The sequence below is a fragment of the Balaenoptera ricei genome, chromosome 6 (assembly GCF_028023285.1).
Source record: "Balaenoptera ricei isolate mBalRic1 chromosome 6, mBalRic1.hap2, whole genome shotgun sequence".
In the NCBI taxonomy this organism is placed as follows: domain Eukaryota; kingdom Metazoa; phylum Chordata; class Mammalia; order Artiodactyla; family Balaenopteridae; genus Balaenoptera; species Balaenoptera ricei.
In genome coordinates this window covers 118296318-118315687 of record NC_082644.1, presented here as the reverse complement: position 1 = coordinate 118315687, position 19370 = coordinate 118296318, and the positions used below count along the sequence as shown (strand labels likewise).

Sequence of the window (19370 nt, the reverse complement as noted above, 5' to 3'; positions counted from 1 at the left end):
TCATGGGGGTGCCTTGGAATTGGAGGTTCTGCCCCCTGTATTTTGCAGGTTAGGTCACACCCCAAGAAAGATGGACTGGCCGACTTTACAGTTCATTCTGTAGAGTGTCAGTTCTGGGGCTGCCTGGACAGAAACAGAGTAGCCTTGTGTGGGATACAGTATCAGTATTCAGTGAGGATTAGCACTTTGTTGTTGTTGACACACCCCTGCCAGAAGTAAGGCAGCCGGCTAGCTGTGGAAGAACACCAGACTGGGATCCAGTGATTAGGGTTCTCTGGCTGTCTGTGAAACCGTGGGGAAATGTCTTTCCCTCAAAATGAGAAACCTCAGTTTCCTTGTTTTGGAATGAGAGGGTTGGACTAGCTCTGTGGATCTTAACCTTTTGGAACTCTTTGAGACTTTAATGAAAGCCATGGACTTCTCTTCCCAGAAAAATGAACACACATGATTTGGTCAACACTTTAGGCACCCCCTGAAGCCCATGAGATGAAACCCTGGACCTCTAAGGCTCTGCTTCATCTGACCCCCATCCACCTCCCCCCGTTCTCATGCCTCCAGCCGCACAGGGCCTCTGCACGTGCTGCTCCTGCCCAGAATGCTTTTCACCCATTTGCTTGGTCAGCTCCTGCTCATCCTTTGAGTCTCACCCTTCCCTGACCTCCCAGAGTAGATTACGTTGCCCTGCTAGACATGTTTCCCCTCCCGGAACTTCTCAGCACTGATTACAGTGGTAACTAAGTGATTCTTTGCTCATGTTGTCTGATTCTCCCTAAACTCCACGTCGACATTTGTCGGATGAATCTGAGGCCACTCAGGCCGTGACATTCTGAGACTGATCTGTGAGTGTGCAAGTGTGTCGTAAGAGAACCCCGGTCTCTGTTTCCTGTGATGCACTACTCGAGATGTGCATTCTCCTTCAGTGATTTCCGCAGCGCTGGGCAGGAATGTCACTTCAAAGCAGGGACTAGGGCACCCAGAAGAGTGGCTCCCAGACTTTTTGCCTCAGTGCTCTGCTGGCCTGACCTCCAGGCTGGTCATTCCCCTTTGTTTATACTCTGGACTGAGCTGGAACTCCCACTTTGGAACATTCCCACAGTGCTTGGTGCTTCCTTGTATTGTTGTATTTTTCTCTGGAGGGGAAGTGACCAACATCAGACTTTCCTCCCAACAGACAAATTCCATGCACAAAGCTTCAAGTCAGCTACTGGGCACCGGCTCCAGAGCCCAGCTTCCATCTCCCGCCCGCACACCTGGGGGCGGGGGTGGGGAGGAGGTGGTGAAGGTGCACATTACAGCGATCACTGGCCTTTCCCTTCTGAGCAGTGAGCGGCGCCTTGCAGGACTCCCTGACGCAGGTTTCTTTTGAATCCAGTTGCATCTTGCATTGAGGACAGGACTCCGTAAAATGTTTCAAACTTCAGTAACCACAGTGTTACCTCCCTGGTTTATGTCGCTTGCATTCCATAATCAAAAAAGTATTCTGATGATACAAGTGTTTGGAAGTGAAATTTTATTTTATTTGCGCTAAGGGAATGAGTTATTTACCAGAATATTGCGATGGATCTTACTGGGATATTTAAGAAAACAAAAAAATCTCTGTGACGGTAAATAATTTTTCTTTAATGTATTGTCTCTAAAGCTGGATGTTCATAGATAATGAAATTAAAAAGGAAAAAAACAGCAATGGTAACTATTCTTTAAGTGTGCCAAGCACCTTTAAAACATCATATTTAAGCTTTAGACTGCCCTATGAAGTAGGCAGCATATTAGTACATATTTTACAGAGGTGAAAAAATCAGGTCCAGGGAGGTGAAATTCCTATCTCAAAGTCACCCTGATGGGAAGTGCCCACATAAAGATTCAAACCGGCTCAGCTCTCCTCCAGAGCCAGCACTTTCCACTCCTCCCCTACCTCGTCCCTCTGGTCAGGAGGAAGAGGTAGCAGGTTTCCCGGCTAAGAATTAAAATTCTTGGGCTGGATCTGGCTCTCTCATTAAGTGTGTAACCTTGACCCCTGCCCTGCCCTGCCCTGCCCCAAGCTCTTAGGAGGAGATGATTTTGTCAGTCTGTGTCCTTAGACCCTACCCTTCTTTGAGTCCGTGATTTGGGGCTTGCAGTAGTAACACCTCAGGAGTAACTTGGTAACACGCGGTCAAACACGGTCTGATTGGAAGCAGTCCATGCACCCACAGCACCCTTGGAGGATTTGCGCAGGACGTGGAGACACGTAATACTGGCCGTGCAGTGAGCTTTCCACTTCTGGTGGCCTTTCACTTGTGATTCGTCTCATCTGCTTGAGTCCCATGTTGTCTCCCTAAGGTGTGGACGGGATGGGTCACTTGCCCATCTTGGATGGTGAGCATATTCACCCTTGGGGACGACTCTGGGAGACATTCTTTCTGAGATGAGAATTAGGGAGGAATTCTTAAGAACAGGCTATTCGATTTGTCTTCCCCAACCCCCCCAGCCCCCATCCAGTTCACACGGAATCATTTTGGGAGGCCGTGGTTACCCGAGAAGCAGTTGAACCACAGGGTCCTCACTTAAGAGCTGCTCTCAAGGAAATTTCTAGTTTGTTTGGAAGGTTCATCAGAAAATTAGCTGTTAGAATGTGGCAGCCCCTAGCTGAGAAATGGCAGCGTCGGCCTCGAGCCCAGGTTTCCCTGGTGACCTGTTGTCCTGTGCGCACGCAGGCACATGGGAACTGACCCAAAACCAGTGCCTGACTTCAAAGGCTTTACAGACTAGTGGGGATAAAAAAGATACGGATGAAACTCCAAGTTGGGGACTTTGCCTGAGCTGAGGGGTGGGGAAGGTGGATGAAACAGTGCTCTGGTGGGCCCACGCCCCTGGCGCTTGCAGGAAGGAGAGTTCATTTATGGATTAGAAACTCCGGTTGGGCTTCTCTGGTGGCAAAGTGGTTAAGAATCCGCCTGCCAATGCCGGGGACACGGGTTTGAGCCCTGGTCCGGGAAGATCCCACATGCCGCGGAGCAACTAAGCCCGTGCGCCACAACTACTGAGCCTGCACTCTAGAGCCCACGAGCCACAACTACCGAGCCCGCACGCCTAGAACCGGTGCTCTGCAACAAGAGAAGCCACCATGATGAGAAGCCTGCGCACCACAACGAAGAGCAGCCCCCGCTCGCCACAACTAGAGAGAGCCCACGCACAGCAATGAGGACCCAATGCAGCCAAAAATAAAATAAAAATAAAAAATAAATAAATGTATTAAAAAAAAAAGGAACTCCGGTTAACACATTGTAGGGTGTGTTTGCGGGGGGGCGGGGAGCCTTCATTTGTTCATCCATTTGTTTATTCCTTCATCTGTCTGCCCATTTATTCAAAAATTATTAAGCACCTACTGTGCGTGGGTATTCTGCTGGTGCTGGGCGGCATCTTGTGCAGAGCATTTGACAAGTTAAAACTTTCTTTAGGTGAAAAGAGACATTAAGATGCAGGTTCAAAAGTAGAGCCTTTTTGATCTATTATGCTTTTGTAGATATTTTGAACTAAATGTCTTCTGGAAGAAATGAGGTCAGATATAATATCTGGCATTGAAAACTTGCCTAAGGAAAATTGTTACGGTTTTTGGAAAGAAACTGAAGTCTCTTCAGAGTGTATCGAAAGGGTGGGGTGGTTGTTGATGAGTTGGGGTGGGTGCTGAATTTGAACTGGATCTTTTACCAGCTCTTAGGTTTCAGCGGCCCCCTCTGGCGCGGTTGGGGTGCAGGCCTTTGCTCTTTTCCGGTTTGTGGTTGCAGTTTGATTGGAAGGTGAGTTCAGCGTACAGTGTGAGGGAAGCGGGGTTGGCCGTGGCCTTCACTGAAGCATTTGCTCTCCTTCCTGCCTGTCATTGGAGGAGTGAAACGGACACGTGCTATTTGCTTTAAGAAGTTTGGAATCTCAGGCTGTGATTTTGTAAAAATGATTTCTGTATTGGTAGATCAAAATAGGAAACCTTAAGATCTTGTAGAGATTTGGATTTGGCTTCGTTCATTTTGCATACATTGGCAGGATTATTTGTGTTTCCCTCAGAATGGGCAGTGGCTGGTGCAGCACGCTGGCCATGGCCCTGGGAGTGGTAACAGAGCACACTGAACACTTGGAGCACTAGTGCATTTAGTGCCTCTCCAACTCCATTTCTTTGGTTCTGTGGGTCTTTTTTGGAATATTGTCTTTAAATTTTACTCTGGCTCCCACCTTGTACCCTCCAACCCCAATAGAACGAAATTCACTGTGATTATGTGCCTTTGGCTAAATTGCCTGAAGCCAGATATTGGCCATCTGAGCTAATACAGTTTCACAGTCAAAGAGTATAACAGTGTTGGTGATAACGATTTACCAAGGGATTCCTAAGTGTCCCTTTTTTTTGATCCTCATTATGTTGCAGGAAGGGGGACCCCTTCCAGGGCCCGAGAGTGGGCTCTTGCCTAACACTCGGAAATGAACTGTCCGAGGAGACACATGTGCTGACAAAGCAAGAGACTTTATTGGGAAGGGGTGCCCGGGGCGGAGAGCAGCAGGGTAAGGGAGCCCAGGAAGACTGCTCTGCCATGTGGCTCGCAGTCTCGGGGTTTATGGTGATGGGGTGAGTTTCGGGGTTGTCTCTGGCCAATCATTCTGACTGAGGGTCCTTTCTGGTGGCACGCGCAACCGCTCAGCCAAGATGGATTCCAGCGCGGAGGATTCTGGGAGGTTGGTAGGACGTGTGGACTGGCGTCTCCTCTCTCCTTTTGACCTTTCCCCTATTCTTCTGGTTGGTTGTAGCTTGTTAGTTCCCTGTTCCTTACCAGGATCTCCTGTGGTAAAATAACTTATGCACATTGTTACTGTCTTTGCCTGGCCAGGGCGGGCGGTTTCAGTCAGTGTTTCCCCTAACGATTACAGCCGGGGAGGTGGGACTACTGGCATTATGCCCAATTAACAGATAAGGAAACTGAGATGGCTGTGCTCTGTTGGCAGAGGCAGAATTTGAACCCAGGTGGTTGGTCCTGCAGCCGGTCTCACCCACTGCATGTGCTCCAGGGATTCTTTAAGAGCTTTTCTACCGTCAAACTCTGGTATCTAAATCAATGAAATCTTTCCATGTACCTTGCCATTTTCTTTGTTTTTACCAAAAAGCATATGATTTCATGCCCTTCTTTCTTCCAGGAAACCTGTTGTTCAGAATTTAGGTGGTGCCACATTTTCTCCAGAAAAATTAATTCCAAAATAGAGTGTAAGATTGGAGCTTGAGGTTACAAACTCCTAGCTCCTTGTCCTCTGAGGCCTTTTCTTCTTTGGAAACTAAAGTGCAGCTTGCATTTTGATGTTTGTTTGTTTTTCCCTTGGAAACACAGGATTAATGAAGTCAGCTTGTTTTCTCTCTGATGGAACTTGTCACCTGATGCACACTGGTCTGAGGGCCAGAACCTTAAAAAGTGTGAAAATGTTTCTTGTGGCACACCCCCAAATTGGTCTATTTTTAACTTTCAGCTTTTTGATCATCTCATTTCCCACTCCTCCCCCCAAAGAAAAGCAGTGTCCAAAGTGTTTGGAAATTAATCTGAGGCTGCTGTGCCAGTGAGTAACAGAGTGTCAAAGGAGGGCGGAGGAAGAGCTTCCTAGTATAGACGGTACCGAGACCCACCGCCAGGGCGATAACAAGCCTTTTATTCTGATTTCCTTCCTGGGAGTGAAGGGAGTTTGAAAGGCAGAGGCAAGGACCTTCCAGAGTAGAGTTCAGGTTTTTCTTGTGAGGGTTTGCCAGGGCTCGCCGCTGGGTGATTGGGATGTCTGAGAGATGAATCCCCTTCCAGCTAGTGACTTGGTCCGTATTCGCTGTTCAACAAAGACACCTGGGCTTGGAAGGGCCCTGTGATCCTCTGGCTTTAGAATGGGAAATGCTATTGAAAAACAGAAGCCCCTGAAACGAAGCCATCTGTGCCCCTGGAAACAAGGTAAGAAGGCCCTGCGCTTCATCTCCAGGAAGAGGGAAGGAGGCAGCCTTCTGTTGGGAAACTTTGGTTTAAAACCAGAGCTGAAACTGCTTGGGGAAATAGCTTTCATCAGAAAATGCTTGCAGTTCAGCATATTTTAAAGAAAATTAACAGGCACTTCTCCTAAGGAATAAAACGATTTGCATCTCAATGTGATGGCCTGGTTTGGCTGAGAACTTAGTTCAGTTTGAGATTTTTATTTAATACAGCGCACGTCCGTTGGTTGAAAATTTTCAGCTTTAAAAAATATCCCAAGTAAAAATTTTGATATCCAGGAGTTTGAATCTTTTGTGACAGTTTGGTTTAGAGAATGTTATTAATAGCTTTCAAATATATAGCGCCTTTCTTCCAAAGAGTTCAAAGTACCTTCTATTAAAAAAAAAAACAAGTCTCATATTTATCCATCCTAGATGTCTGTGACACGGGACAGCAACACCTGTTAAAACCTACTCGGTGTCACTCAGGCTTGTGTTAGCGTCAGCGTTGAGGAGGAGGAAGCCAGAGGGGCCACACGGCGGTGCGCTGTGGTGTGCCTGGAACTGGAGGACCCTTCAGCAGCCCCAGGGCCTTTGGGTCTCCCAGTGCACTCGGCTGCCCTTTTCACTGGTACTAACCTAGCAGACCAGCAGTTCGCAGACCCGGCAGGCACCAAAATACCAAAGATGGTGCCCACAGGACTTCATCAGGTATCGGCTCTTTTTTTTTTTTTTTTTATAAGTTTATTTATGTATGTATTTATTTGCTGCGTTGGGTCTTTGTTGCAGTGCGCGGGCTTCTCATGGTGGTGGCTTCTCTTGTTGCGGAGCACAGGCTCTAGGCGCGCACGTTTCAGTAGTTGTGGCACATGGGCTCAGTAGTTGTGGCGCACGGGCCTAGTTGCCCCGCGGCATGTGGGATCTTCCCGGACCAGGGCTTGAACCCATGTCCCCTGCATTGGCAGGCGGATTCTTAACCACTGCGCCACCAGGGAAGCCCCAGGTATTGGCTCTTTTATCTCCACTTGCCAAAAAGAGGGGAGATGTCACCTGACCTGTAGCAAGACAGTTTGAGCGCAAGCGTATGTATGGGTGTGTGTTTATGAACAGAAAAAATAAACTGGAAGAAAATGCATGGAAATGTTAATAATAGTTGTCTTTTGTGGTCAGATTATATATAATTTTTTTTTCTTCTTAATAGGGAAAAGTAGGTCGGATGCTAATTTACTCTTCGGTTCCAGCCCCTCTGACTTTCCATCAGTCATTCATTCTTTGTCCAACAAGTTACTTTGAAAAAGGTACTCCTTACTGGTCCTTGATCAAATCCTGGTGTGAACAAAACAGTAATAAAAGACATTTGGGGGACAGTTCAGGAAATTTGAGTATGAACTGCGTGGTAGATGATATTTGGGAACTGTTGCTTATGTTATTACGTGTGATGATGGTAATGAGTCATGTAGGAGAATGTCCTTTTTGGGGTTGTCATGCTGAAGTATTCAGAGCTAAAGGGTTATGCTGGCCATAATTTTACTCTAAAATGGTTCAGGTGACTGAATGAACACATACATACAGATAAGAAAAACAGGATCATTTTAACAACTGTTAGAATCCAGGTAATGCATATATGAGGTTTGTTATATTTTCTCTAATGTACTTTACTCATTTGGGGGAGAAAAACATTAAAAAAAAAAAAAGCAGTTGCTGCTTACATCATAGTACCTTGTCCTTCAGAAGAATGAATCTCAGCAGACATGGGTATTTACTGGTGGGTCAGGATGTAACACTCTTTCAGTGCCATGTGGCCTGGTATCTCCAACCACCAAGAAGAAAATTGGCATTGATCCAATAACTCAAATCACTTTTATAACAGGAATTTAATATTTTACTTACTTTTAAGTTGTCTCTGGTTTTCCTTAGAAAAATGTGTGAGTTAAAACTTCTTAATACTTCCATAGGAAGCAGCTGGGCTTACAGACAAAATTTAAAGCTTTTGTGTTTTGTTGTGTTGTTTAGTTGTGTTCAGAAATTTAAACGAGAGGAGTTGATAGTAGGGATTTCAGGATCCACAGTGAATTGGGGATAAAGAGAAGAGCAGTTAATTGACACTGATTTCTAAGTCTTCACAGATCCCATTTACCAGGGCTGTGTCTCTCCCAGTGTAAGATTTGTTGGTTTGAGCAGCGTAGACCCTGGACCCGCAGTTTGTTCTCCAGTCCAAGGATCCGCGATAACAATGGTGTGTTTATTTATTCTTCACAGTTTGTCTGTTTGTCTTTGTCTTTAAAGTTGTTTATATTTTGGAACTGGGATTTTGGAACAGTGGTTAGGAATGATTTAGTGCAGGGGTCCCCAGCCCCTGGGCCACGGACCAGTGTCGGTCCTCGGCCTGTTAGGAACCGGGCCGCACAGCAGGAGGTGAGTGGTAGGCGGTTGAAGCTTCATCTGCCGCTCCCCATCGCTCACATTACTGCCTCAACCATCCCCCCTCACCCCCCACCCCCCGCCCCCCGCCCCAGTCTGTGGAAAAATTGTCTTCCGTGAAACTGGTCCCTGGTGCCAAAAAGGTTGGGGACCGCTGATTTAGTGGATCCCAGCCACCACCCTGACCCTGATCTGAGTGCATTTTTCAAAGTCCAAGCTCAGTGGATGACTGATGGCACCAGGCTCTAGAGCAAGCAGCGTGGTATCTGTGTCTGCTTTAGGGGCGAGTGAAACTGGGGCACGTCCTTGTGTGCATTTGCTGCAGGCAGCTGGAACTGCCCAGCCTGCCCCTGACTTCTGTCCGGTCTGTGTGTTGACCTGCGATGGCAGACTTTAACCAGAGCCAGACAGTCGTGATTAGGAAGGTCAAATGCAGAATAAATTCTGAAGGGACATTTAAAGGAAATCATTATCTGCCTTTTGGATCATTTATGTTTCTGTTTCCATGTTGTAGACCTGGAAAGTTGAAAAACTGAGGTGACAGAATACTAGTTTGAGAAACATGAATCTCACTTCTGCTTGCTGTCACCCTAAAGAGCATTTTACACCTAGTAGAGAAATGTCTCTCTAATGATTTTAAACAGTGTGGGACGTGCACCCTTTGAAGGGACCAACATTATATACTCTCTGACTCTTATGGTTCTAGTTTTCCTTATAGCTCTCAGAACCCAAAACATAAGAAAGAAACGGTACTGCCTTTTTGGTTTTTACAATAATGAATGCTTGCAGTGGTTGATAAATTTAAGTCATTTGCATTACCATAGTGAGTTCTAGCAGGCCCTGTCCAAAAAAATAGGATGGGAGGTAGGATAAGGCAGTGGCTTCCTGTGATCCCGAGTGGTCCATCCAGCCAGAGCTCTGCTGCACCTGACTTTCTGTCTGACCCTGAACAAGTGAATTTTGTAATCGCAAATCGTTTCCCCACTGTCCTTACCTCCAGTGGCCTTCCAATGACTGCATTACAGCCCTCACCACAGGGATGGGCCGGTGGAGGGCCGGCGGAGGAAGGGGAGGTCTGTTTACTACAGTACCTGACCAGAAACCTGAGGGCTGTCTCTTGGGATCATTGTTCTGTCCTCCATACTAGCACAGCGTATGGCACTTGGTGCCCTCCGTGAGTGCACTCAGTAACCAAACTGAGTGCTGCCTGGCCTCCAGTGCTGCCGCGGGTATACGTGAGGTACGAAGGGTGCAGCGTGGTTCCTGGTGCACGGTAGGTGCTCAGTAAATGGTGTCTACCAGTGCTGGCGGGCGTGTGGTGGCAACGTTCCTTCTTTGCCTTTCTCTGCCCAGAGTAGAGGCGTCGGGGGGTGAAAACAGGTACACCCTCCTCTATCCCACAGTAGTTCTGAATTTACGAAGACTAAGTAAATTCATTGATGATTGTTCACACTGCAAAAGATTGCTTCACAAAAGGCACTTAAATCACAGTCGGCATTTCGTTATTGATTCATTGACCCAGGCATCTGGGGAAACCTTCATTTTAGAGCTAAATCGAACTGCTCTGAAATATACCTACTATCCCGTCCAGTGCTCTCAGAATTCTTTGTTTCTTCTGGTCTTTTTTTTTTTTCATGAATAACTTGAAGGGCTGCTTACAGTGGTCATTTTGGCTTTTGGGAATATAACACGGGCAGAAGTTTCCTTGGGGATTAAAAATTGCAGCCGTAGTTGCAAATAGAATTGTTATCTCCTTCAGAAATCCCAGCAGCTCAAGGCCATACCGGCCTGGTAAATGGAAATGTTAATGATTTGCATGTTTGTGCACAGTTGGGTGTGAGCAAATGAAATTAACACCCTCCGTGGAAGAGCTGAGGCTGAAGTGTCTTTCCCAGGCCTGGGCTGACTATGGGCTTAGCAAGGCTGGGAAGGAGATTGCCTGGCTGGGCGGGAGTGGGGACTCAAGGATTTGCATAAATTCCATATGCTCTCTGGTTCCTGTGCTGTGGGGGCAGATTTATAATTGTTTGGATTCCAGTCAGCAAGGGCGCTTAGACTTGCCTCTACAAGCTTGTACCTAGCTAGGTAGGTAGTCAAGAAGCATCTGGGGCCGCTGGATGCCTGTGTGCCAGATAATTAATATTGATGGCTTTTCTGGCCAGAGCTGGAGCCGGCCTACCTACCCCCATGCACTCACTGTGTGGTCTTATTCCATTGCTTTGGGGCTGCAGTGCTCCAGAATGTGCAAGGGCTGGGTGCTGCACTCCGGTCACCTGAATCAGGGCCTTCTAGCTGAGTGAGGCGAGCCACACGACTCCACGTTTCCAAGCCTGTTTCCTAGTCTCCACGTGAGATTAATAATAATGCCTACCTCGAAGGACTGTGGCGCAAAATTAAATAATTGACGCGAAGGGGTTATAGCCCTTAGCGTACACAAGCACTTAATGAATCATAGTCATTCTTGTTATCACATGTTGCATAATAGAAAGAAAGAACCCGGGTTTTACCAGGTCCACGGGCATGGATCATGGGCCTGGATCTGTCCCAATCCCAGCTAGCAGTGTGAGTTTGGCTAATTCTACCCATTTCCTTCCCTCAGTTGAAGGGATCCCATGCCAGATGATCTCAGAGGTGCCTTGTGGGCTGTGAATCAGTGACCATCAGCACTCATCACTGCTGTTCACATCTGCAAGCTCCCCTGGTGTTCAGTACCTGCAGAAAGCATCAGTTCTGCTGAACAGCATGGTCACAGGGGCGTTTTTATGGTGTTGAATTTCTTTGAAAATAGTTACTGCAGGACCAGACATAGTTGAGCTATTCCTAGTTAACTAGAATATTGAACTAAGCAGGACAGTCCATTTTCCCATCCTGAGTAATGCTGAAATGTTTTTTCATAATTACATAGTGGTTAAGAGCCTGTACACTGGAGCCCAGATGCCACGGTTGACTCCTTGCTTCCCTACTTCTAGCTGGCTGATGGTTGGCGAGTTACTTAACTTCTGGACCTCAGTTTTCTCACTTGTAGATAGTACCTACCTCATGGGGAGGTGTGAGGGTCAAGGGGTTTATACATGTAAAGTGCTTAGAACAGTACCTGGCACGTAGTATATGTCCAGTAAGTGTTTATTAGTGTTGTTATTTTTAGGCTAAGTACAGAGAAATTTCATTTTATTTTAGTCAAAAAGATGTTGTTATTAAAGAAGAAATTGGAAAAAAATTGGCAAAATGCGAAGAAGAAAATGCATATTGAGTGACTAGATCTAAAGGGCCTAAAACCTAGTGAGTGAGCAGAAGAATTAGCTGTTACTGTTAATTTTTTCCAGAGCTGCTGCACATGCATGCATATTTTTCATATGTGGTCTTCAGAGCTACTGTAATGACTATGACATTCTATCATGTTGCTGTCCCATAACTTATTAAGTCATTCACCTGCTGCTGGATATTGAAATTATTTCCCCTTTTTGCTGTTACAGGTAAGGTAACAATAAGTAGCTGTATTCATATATATTTGTGATTTGCTGGATGATTTCCTTAGGATAAGTTCCCAGTCCAGGAACCTGCCGTGGACTATTGCCATGTTGTTTTCCAAAAGGGATGTATCTGTTAACATTTTCCTGAGTGATGCATAAATTTATCAGTTAGCCATAAGCACGTCAGTGTTGAGCATTATCATTTTGAAATTGCTTTTCTTGTGAAACTTAAACTGTATTTACTAGTGCCATCGTGATGAGTTACCTAAAGGCATGGGGCTCAGAGAAGGGAATGGGAAGTTCAAAAACCATTATTAGGGCCGAGAATCTATTTTTGTTTCAAAATTCTATTTTCCCATGGTCTTTTGCATTGGACTTGGCTCAGTCTCTTTCAAGTGCTGAGTTTCACATAAAAAAAGGCATGAGAAGACTTTATTTAAGGATACTCATTTACCATCACAACTTTTTGTCTTCTGTCTCCCAGGGAGCAATGATTATTAAATACTTTAATTTCCTCACATGAAAGGGACAGAGTGAGCCCAGAAGTGTTATTAACATTTTTAGTGTAATGCTTACTGTTCGGCGGCATGACTAATGACCCAGCGTGACTAATGACCCAACTCTTCCTCTTTACTGTTTCTGTTGAGGGATGATTCGTTACCGTTTTCCCCAGATGTTTGTACATCATGGGGCACCAACCCAGTTGTTATTAAAATAGATAAACTGCTATTAAACAGCTTGCTTCAAACCTTGCTGCGAGGGCGGCTTGAATCAACAAGTGCATAGCATCAAGATGTTGATGTAATGAACGAAGATGATGTCCATGCCTGTCCATTGTGGGGTTCCAAGCCGTGATTGGGTGTGACCATGCATAGGCTTCAGGGTAGGAGAAGAAGTTTTCAAAGGAAAGGTTATTTAGCATGCTTTTGGCGTTAGTCTTGAGCTGGAAGAGAGTGGTAAAAACCTAAAATGATTACCTAATTTTACCAGTGAAGAATTGAGGCTTAGAAAGAAGTGAAGTGACTTGTCTGAAGTCTCACAGCTAGTTTGTGGCTTAGTATCCCCTGTGTTAGGATAGTAATATAACAATGATATATAATAATGTGTGTAACAATGATATAAAACAATACAGCATATTGTATATATAATGATTATATATTTTATATTTATATTATATATTTACATGTTATAGAATATAACATGTTCAATATGTTGTGTTACAGTACATTATATATTGTGTCTACCATACTAAAGTATGCAATGTGATACAATAACAGATGTAATAATAATACAACAATAATATGTTGGGTATACTATTAAAAGAATGCTGATAGCTTCCTATATGCCAGGCGTGGTACTAAAAGATCTGTATACATCATGGGCTTCCATTAGTCATTTTTTTTGTTAAGTGAAAGATCAAATGTAGGAAATGGAAACCATAAGTGTGAAGGAATTTTTCTCATGAGAAAGGTAGGGTGTTGTTTTGGGTGTGGTAAGAAAAGGGAAGGAAACTTCGCTTTGTCATCGGATATTTCCAAATTTAGAACAATATCTATCCCTAGCCATTGGTTTTAGGATATGCTTTACCCTGGGAACGTGCGTAAAATACATTTCCGTATTTGGCTGTTTCTTTTCCAGCTGTATAGAGGGTGTCACCGATATGGAAGATAATAGCAGTGGCCACTGGCCACTTTATATCTAATTACCTTTTGGCAGTTGCTTATAGGGCACTTGGTTTTGGAAGTCACTTCATGCTGAAATACCCAGGTGACTGTTTCTGGGGATTTTGTGGTCTTCAGCTGAGGAATTGGCCCCAGGATGGCACATCTGTGTCAGGGGTGGGTACACTTCTTAAAGAGCCAGATAGTGAATATTGTAGGCTTTGCAGGGCCACGAGGCACAATCAAGACTATTATGTAGGTACTTACATTACCAGCTAAAATGAAACCATTTAAAAATGGGAAAACCATTCTTCACTTGCAGGCTATAAACAAGGAATCTGAACAAACAACCAGGAGGCTGGCGGGATTTAGGCTTCAGGCACAAGTTTGCCAACCTCTGACCTATTGGGTCTTTTTGGTTTGGTGCTCTCTGCCATCGTTACTTGGGAACTCAGAAGCAGGTCACTCATCAGTTACCAAAAATATTCACATTTTCAAGCCAGAAAAAGGACTTAAATACCACCCTCCAGGTGACTCGTTTTAAAAATTGGGGTTACTTAAACTGAGCCTTCTGGTTTGTAGTCTGTCACACACCATTCAGGTCTTTATCTGTAAGAATACTTCTCATCACTACAGTGATAAGAAAGGAGATCATGGAAGGTTTGAAGAACCCGGTGCTTTGCATATAAAGGCCTTAAATAGTCTTCCTTTCCCATTGAAGGGGGCACTATCCTAAAAACATCCCAAGTTTCTATACTTTCATTCATTCATTGATTGATGGATTTTCATTCGTTCAACAACATTCATTGAATGGGTCCTATGTCAGGCACTATTCTAGGCACAGGGGGTACCTAATGAAAAATTAAGACATCATTGCCCTCTGAAGTGTATAGTTTAATATAAACAGTAAAATATATAGTCTGTTAGATGACAGGCATCATAGAAAGAGGACAGGGGAGGGGATGGGAAGTCCAGGACTAGGAGGGGGATTGTTAGTTTTACAGAGGCAGGAAAGGGAGAGTGCTCAGCTGTGAGGAATTGGGGCGGAAGTGCTGAGCCTTCCGGACAAGCGCACTCCAGGAGAAAGGGGAGCTGGTGCAGGGGGCCTGAGCCGACGGGAGGACGTGAGGTCAGCATGGCTGGAGCAGAGGGACCCGGGAGAGACTGGTAACGCACGAGGCCAGGGAGAAGCAAATCACGTAGGGCCTTGTAGGTGATGGTAAGGAATTTGAAGGGAGAGCCAGTGGGATTTGCTAAGGGGTAAAGTATCGGGTGTGAGAGAAAAAGAGGTGTTTTGGCTTGAGCATTTTGTCTGTTAAAAACAGAAGAGTGCCAGAGGAGCAGATGGGGGCGAGGGGGGAGATCGGGAGCTGTGTTTGGCACAGGTTGAGTTTGAGGTGCCTATTAGAGATCTAAAAGGAGGTGGCCGTTAGGCAGGGTGAGTGTCAGAATCTGGATTTCAGAGAAAATCTAGGCCTTCTTCTTGAGTTTTTGAGTTTTGAGACTGGATGAGATTACCAAGGAAGTGAGTTAGAGAAGAGAAGAGGCCAAGGACTGACCTCAGGGCACTCCAGCATCGGGAGGTTGAGGTGACCAGAAAGGCCCTCTGGTGAGGTAGGAAGAAAACTCGGAGACTGTGGCGTCCCAGGAGCCAGGTGCACAAAGTGTTGGAGCAGAGGGACCAGTGGTGACAGATGATGCTGATTTGAGCCAAATCACATAAGGACTGAGACTTGTCCACGGGATTTAGTAACATGGTGTTCACTGGGGACCTTGACGAGACGTTTCAGTGCGGTGTTGGAGGTGAAAGAGGATGTGAAAGCGAAGGGGCAAAGGGGAATTAGACGCAGTGAGCTTGGGCGGTTCTTTGAGGAGTTTTGCTGCAAGACAGCAAAGACAAGGTGGTAGTTATTGAGGGTAGTGGGGTCAAGGGAGAGCTTTTTTTAAAGGGAGAAGTAATGGCATGATTGAATGCAGATGTGAATGATCCAGTAGAGAAGGAAGAATTGAGGACTGGGGGGATTACTGGCGAAGAGAAGCTCTAATAGCTTCGTGTTGTGAGTGCTGCTGTAGCAGTCAGTCAGTGCTAACACATCACCCCAGTATTTAGTGACCTAACAACGGTTAATTTAGTTCACGCTTCTGCAAGTGGCAGTTTAGGCTGGAGTCCTGGTCTCAGCTGGGGTCCCTCCTGTGTCTGCCGTCAGCTGCCAGGAGGGCTCAGCTCTGCCTCTGGCAGGCAGCCGGGATCACTCACCTGGCAGCTGTCGGCTTCCTAGAGAGCGAGGCGCACACGGCCTCCCGAGGCCCAGGGTCGGAACTGGCACAGTGTTGCCTCCACTTCATTTCGTTGGTAAAAGCAAGTCCCAAGCCAACCCAGATTCAAGACGGGAGAGAGACCCCATCTCTTGGTGGAAGGTCCCTGAAGTCAAGGGTCGGGGTGGTTATACTGCGGCCATTTTTGCAGACGGGTGGCCACAGCTGTCTGTGAGCCGAGCATATTGCGTTGGAGCCTCACAGGAGTTTTGTGTGGTAGGTAGTGTTTTATCTTCATTTCACAGACGGGGAAACAGGGTCATTGAGGGTCTGCCATCTTGCTCAGTGTCACATAGCTAGTCAGTGGCAGAGTTGGGACCCAAACCTTGGTCTCTCTGATGTCAGAATCCCTTGCACTCTGTTCTACATTCCTGATAGTGTGGGTTTACAAGCAGACCAGAGTGTTGCTTCCTCTCTTTCCTTGTTAGGCAAGGGAATAATATTTTTGAAGATGACTGTTATCTCATAATTAGAATGGACTGAGGGAGGCGATTATCTTTTGATTTGCATGTTTACTGTGGGGATTGGACAGCTGTATTTATTAGAATCCCAGTGAGGTCACAGTTGTGTATGTAATTAGGGCCATTATTGACACAAATTCATATCTCCACTGCCAGCTGGACCCTCAGTGCCCTCTGACAGTCTCTGTGCGTGTCCTTGGTCAGGTGACTGTCCTGTTCCTTGTAGCAGCCTGTGCAGATAGTCACCACTGTCTACAAGACCCGATTCAAGCCCCCTTTGCCTCCAGGCCTTCTGACTTTCTATGTCTGCCTTTATCCCTGCCTCTCTCTTTCTGTCCCTGACACAGACACCCTGCCTCTCTAGTCCAAGGTCAACTCCCTCTGCTCAGGTCCTCCTCCCTCTAGAACCTGTTGTAATCAACATCTGTCTCCTCAAGCAGCTGGACTTCAAGCTTTCCAAGAGCAGAGTCCAAAAGGTGGAAAAATTAGCCTTAGCATCAGGGAACTTTGGCCCTTCCACTGGTTGAATAGCCTCGGGCAGTTATTTCTCCTAACGTTCATGAATCTGAGTGGACAAGCTGAGCTATCTCAAAGACCACTCAGGGAGAGTGAGGTCTGCTTATGTTCACATAGGAAGCCCTTGGCCTAGAGCTCAATTCTCTCTGCAGTGGCTACCAGTGTGTCCTGAGCCCCGTGTGTATCTGACAGCCCTTCTGTTTGCTGCAGGAGCTGCAGCGTTCTCTTTGCCCTGTCATCATTCCAGTGTCAAAACTTTGTTGGCCCCGGGGCTCGAGCAGCTGCCCTCCACTTAGCTCATTAGGGAAGCAGCTGGAGAGAGGGCTGGTCTGGGTGCTGATTCCACAGTGTCAGAAAAGATATTTGGTTGGAAAGCAAAGACCATGGTGAAAACATTTTTTAAAGCTCTCTTTGGATAAAGGGAGCACATAAATGAGTAATTAGGTTAAATCTAGCATTTCAGGTCTCTATAACCTCGCTTATAGGGAGCCCAGGAGCTTCGCTCTTCTGTGAAGTCCTTGGGTTGGGATCCCAGCAAGCTGGGCCGGAGGCAGAGCTTCCCTGGAGGAGAAGCCTGGGGCCAGTGGGGAGGGCTCCGTGTGTCGGCTGTGCCCTCAGCAGGCTGCAGCTGAGGCATGAAGCTTCAGGAGGAAGTTGGTCTTTATACTTACATACTTTGCTGTAAGAGTAAATCGTCCTGCTGTTTATTTATCATGTAACCTTGGGGAAATTACATAATTTCTGTCAGCTCTCACTTGCTCATCTGTAAAAATGGAGGCAGCTAATAACCCCTACCTCATAGGGCGTGAGGATGCGCGAATGAGGGAGTATTTGGCAGGGAGTTAGCTATGCTTGTAACTACTGTGTAAAATTCACCTTTGGTCTTATGTTATAAGTCACTGACTAAAGATTTTTCATACTTTCGTGGTTACTCTACACTTTCAAGATGTGTCCTTATAGTATTTCTTATTTCTTTAGTCATTCATTCACTGAGTTTACATTTATCAATCTTCTTCTTACGGGCAAGGTGTGGTTGATTGTTTTCTCTCTGCTCAGGTTACGATGGTGAGCTGATGGTGAGCTGTCCGTTTCTTAGTGGCTGACGTTACAGTGACGTTCAGAGCTGCGGTTGGCGGAGTACCTACTTCAGTAGGGTTGCTTACCTAGGAGTTAGCTTCTAAAGTCAGGGCATAAGGGAAACATTGCCTATAGTCAAAATAACCCTTGAAAACCCCTTAAGTCATCTATAATAAACAGTCTGCATTGGGGCAGGGTCATCAAACTTTTTCTATAAAGAGCCGTATAGTAAATAATTTGGGCTTTGCAGGCCATGTATGGTCTCTGTCACATATTCTTCTTCATTTTCTCTTTTACAGCCCTTTAAAATATAAAAAACCATCTTAGCTCTGGGCCCTTTAAAAACAGGCCTTGGGGGCTTCCCTGGTGGCGCAGTGGTTGAGAATCTGCCTGCCAATGCAGGGGACACGGGTTCGAGCCCTGGTCTGGGAAGATCCCACATGCCGCGGAGCAACTGGGCCCGTGAGCCACAACTACTGAGCCTGCGCGTCTGGAGCCTGTGCTCTGCAACAAGAGAGGCCGCGATAGTGAGAGGCCCGTGCACCGCGATGAAGAGTGGCCCCCGCTTGCCACAACTAGAGAAAGCCCTCGCAGAGAAACGAAGACCCAACATAGCCATAAATAAATAAATTTTAAAAAAAAAAAAAAAAAAAAAAAAAAAACAGGCCTTGGTCTGCATGAATAACCTGTGGTTGGTTAGCAGCCTCCAAGATGGCCCCAGAGGCCCCCCCTGCCCCCCCCCCCCCACCCCCAGTAGTCACAAGCCCAGGTGCAGCCCCTCCCCTTTTGTATCAGGGTTGGTCGCATGACCAGTAGAAGAACGTGGCAGAAGCGATGGATGAGTTGTCACTTCTGACTGTGTGTGGGTGCTGCCTTCCTGCTTCTCTCTTGCATCTGCTGCTCTGGGGAGACCAGCTGCCCTGTCGTGAGGAGAGGCTCACAAGGTGAGGACCTGAGGCCTGCTGCCGCCAGCACGGGGTGGGGGGTGAGCTTGGAAATGGCTCCTCCAGCCCTGGTCAAGCCTCAGATGATGCCGCCCTGGCCACACCTGAGACCCTGAGCCAGAACCACCTGGCTCATTTAAATCATTCTGTCTTTAGGTAATTGTAAAATCCTCAGCAGCGCAAGGGGGAACAGTGAGAAATTCTAAAAAATGCCTGCTTGCCTGCAGAGTTTAATCCATTCATTTTTAATATTAAGTGTTTTTTACCAATTCTCCATGTCAACAAATCTGTTTATGGCTGGGATAGTTAAGTTATCTGAGAGTACGATGAAGCTCCTCTGGGTGGGCCAGACATTGAAATGCACCACTTAATCCCCACAACAACTCTTGCTAAGGTCAGTGTTGGGAGCTCAACATCTACTCTGATCTGACCCCTTCTAGGCTTTCTCTGACATTCATGATGGCACTCTGCTATAATACAGCAGTGCTCTTGTGATCTATGGAGAGCTTGTGCTCCCACAACGAATAGCTCCAGATGACTTTGCTCTT

At 46.3% G+C, this 19370-nt stretch overlaps 1 protein-coding gene across 12 annotated transcripts in view; it reads left to right on the top strand.

The window, feature by feature from the left end:
- The window catches only part of RAPGEF1 (Rap guanine nucleotide exchange factor 1), a 139945-nt gene that overhangs the window by 19440 nt on the left and 101135 nt on the right, over positions 1 to 19370 (top strand). For 4 of the 12 annotated variants that reach the window (XM_059925883.1, XM_059925881.1, XM_059925878.1 and 1 more), the window contains exon 1: positions 5730 to 5942. The exons of 5 other annotated variants lie outside the window; for them this stretch is intronic. In XM_059925883.1, the coding sequence (XP_059781866.1) occupies positions 5879 to 5942 (64 nt within the window). In that variant the 5' untranslated portion in view covers positions 5730 to 5878. Of the gene's footprint in view, positions 1 to 5729; positions 5943 to 6644; positions 6668 to 19370 lie in introns of those variants that run through there. 3 more of the 12 variants (XM_059925885.1, XM_059925884.1, XM_059925880.1) reach the window with 2 other exon arrangements.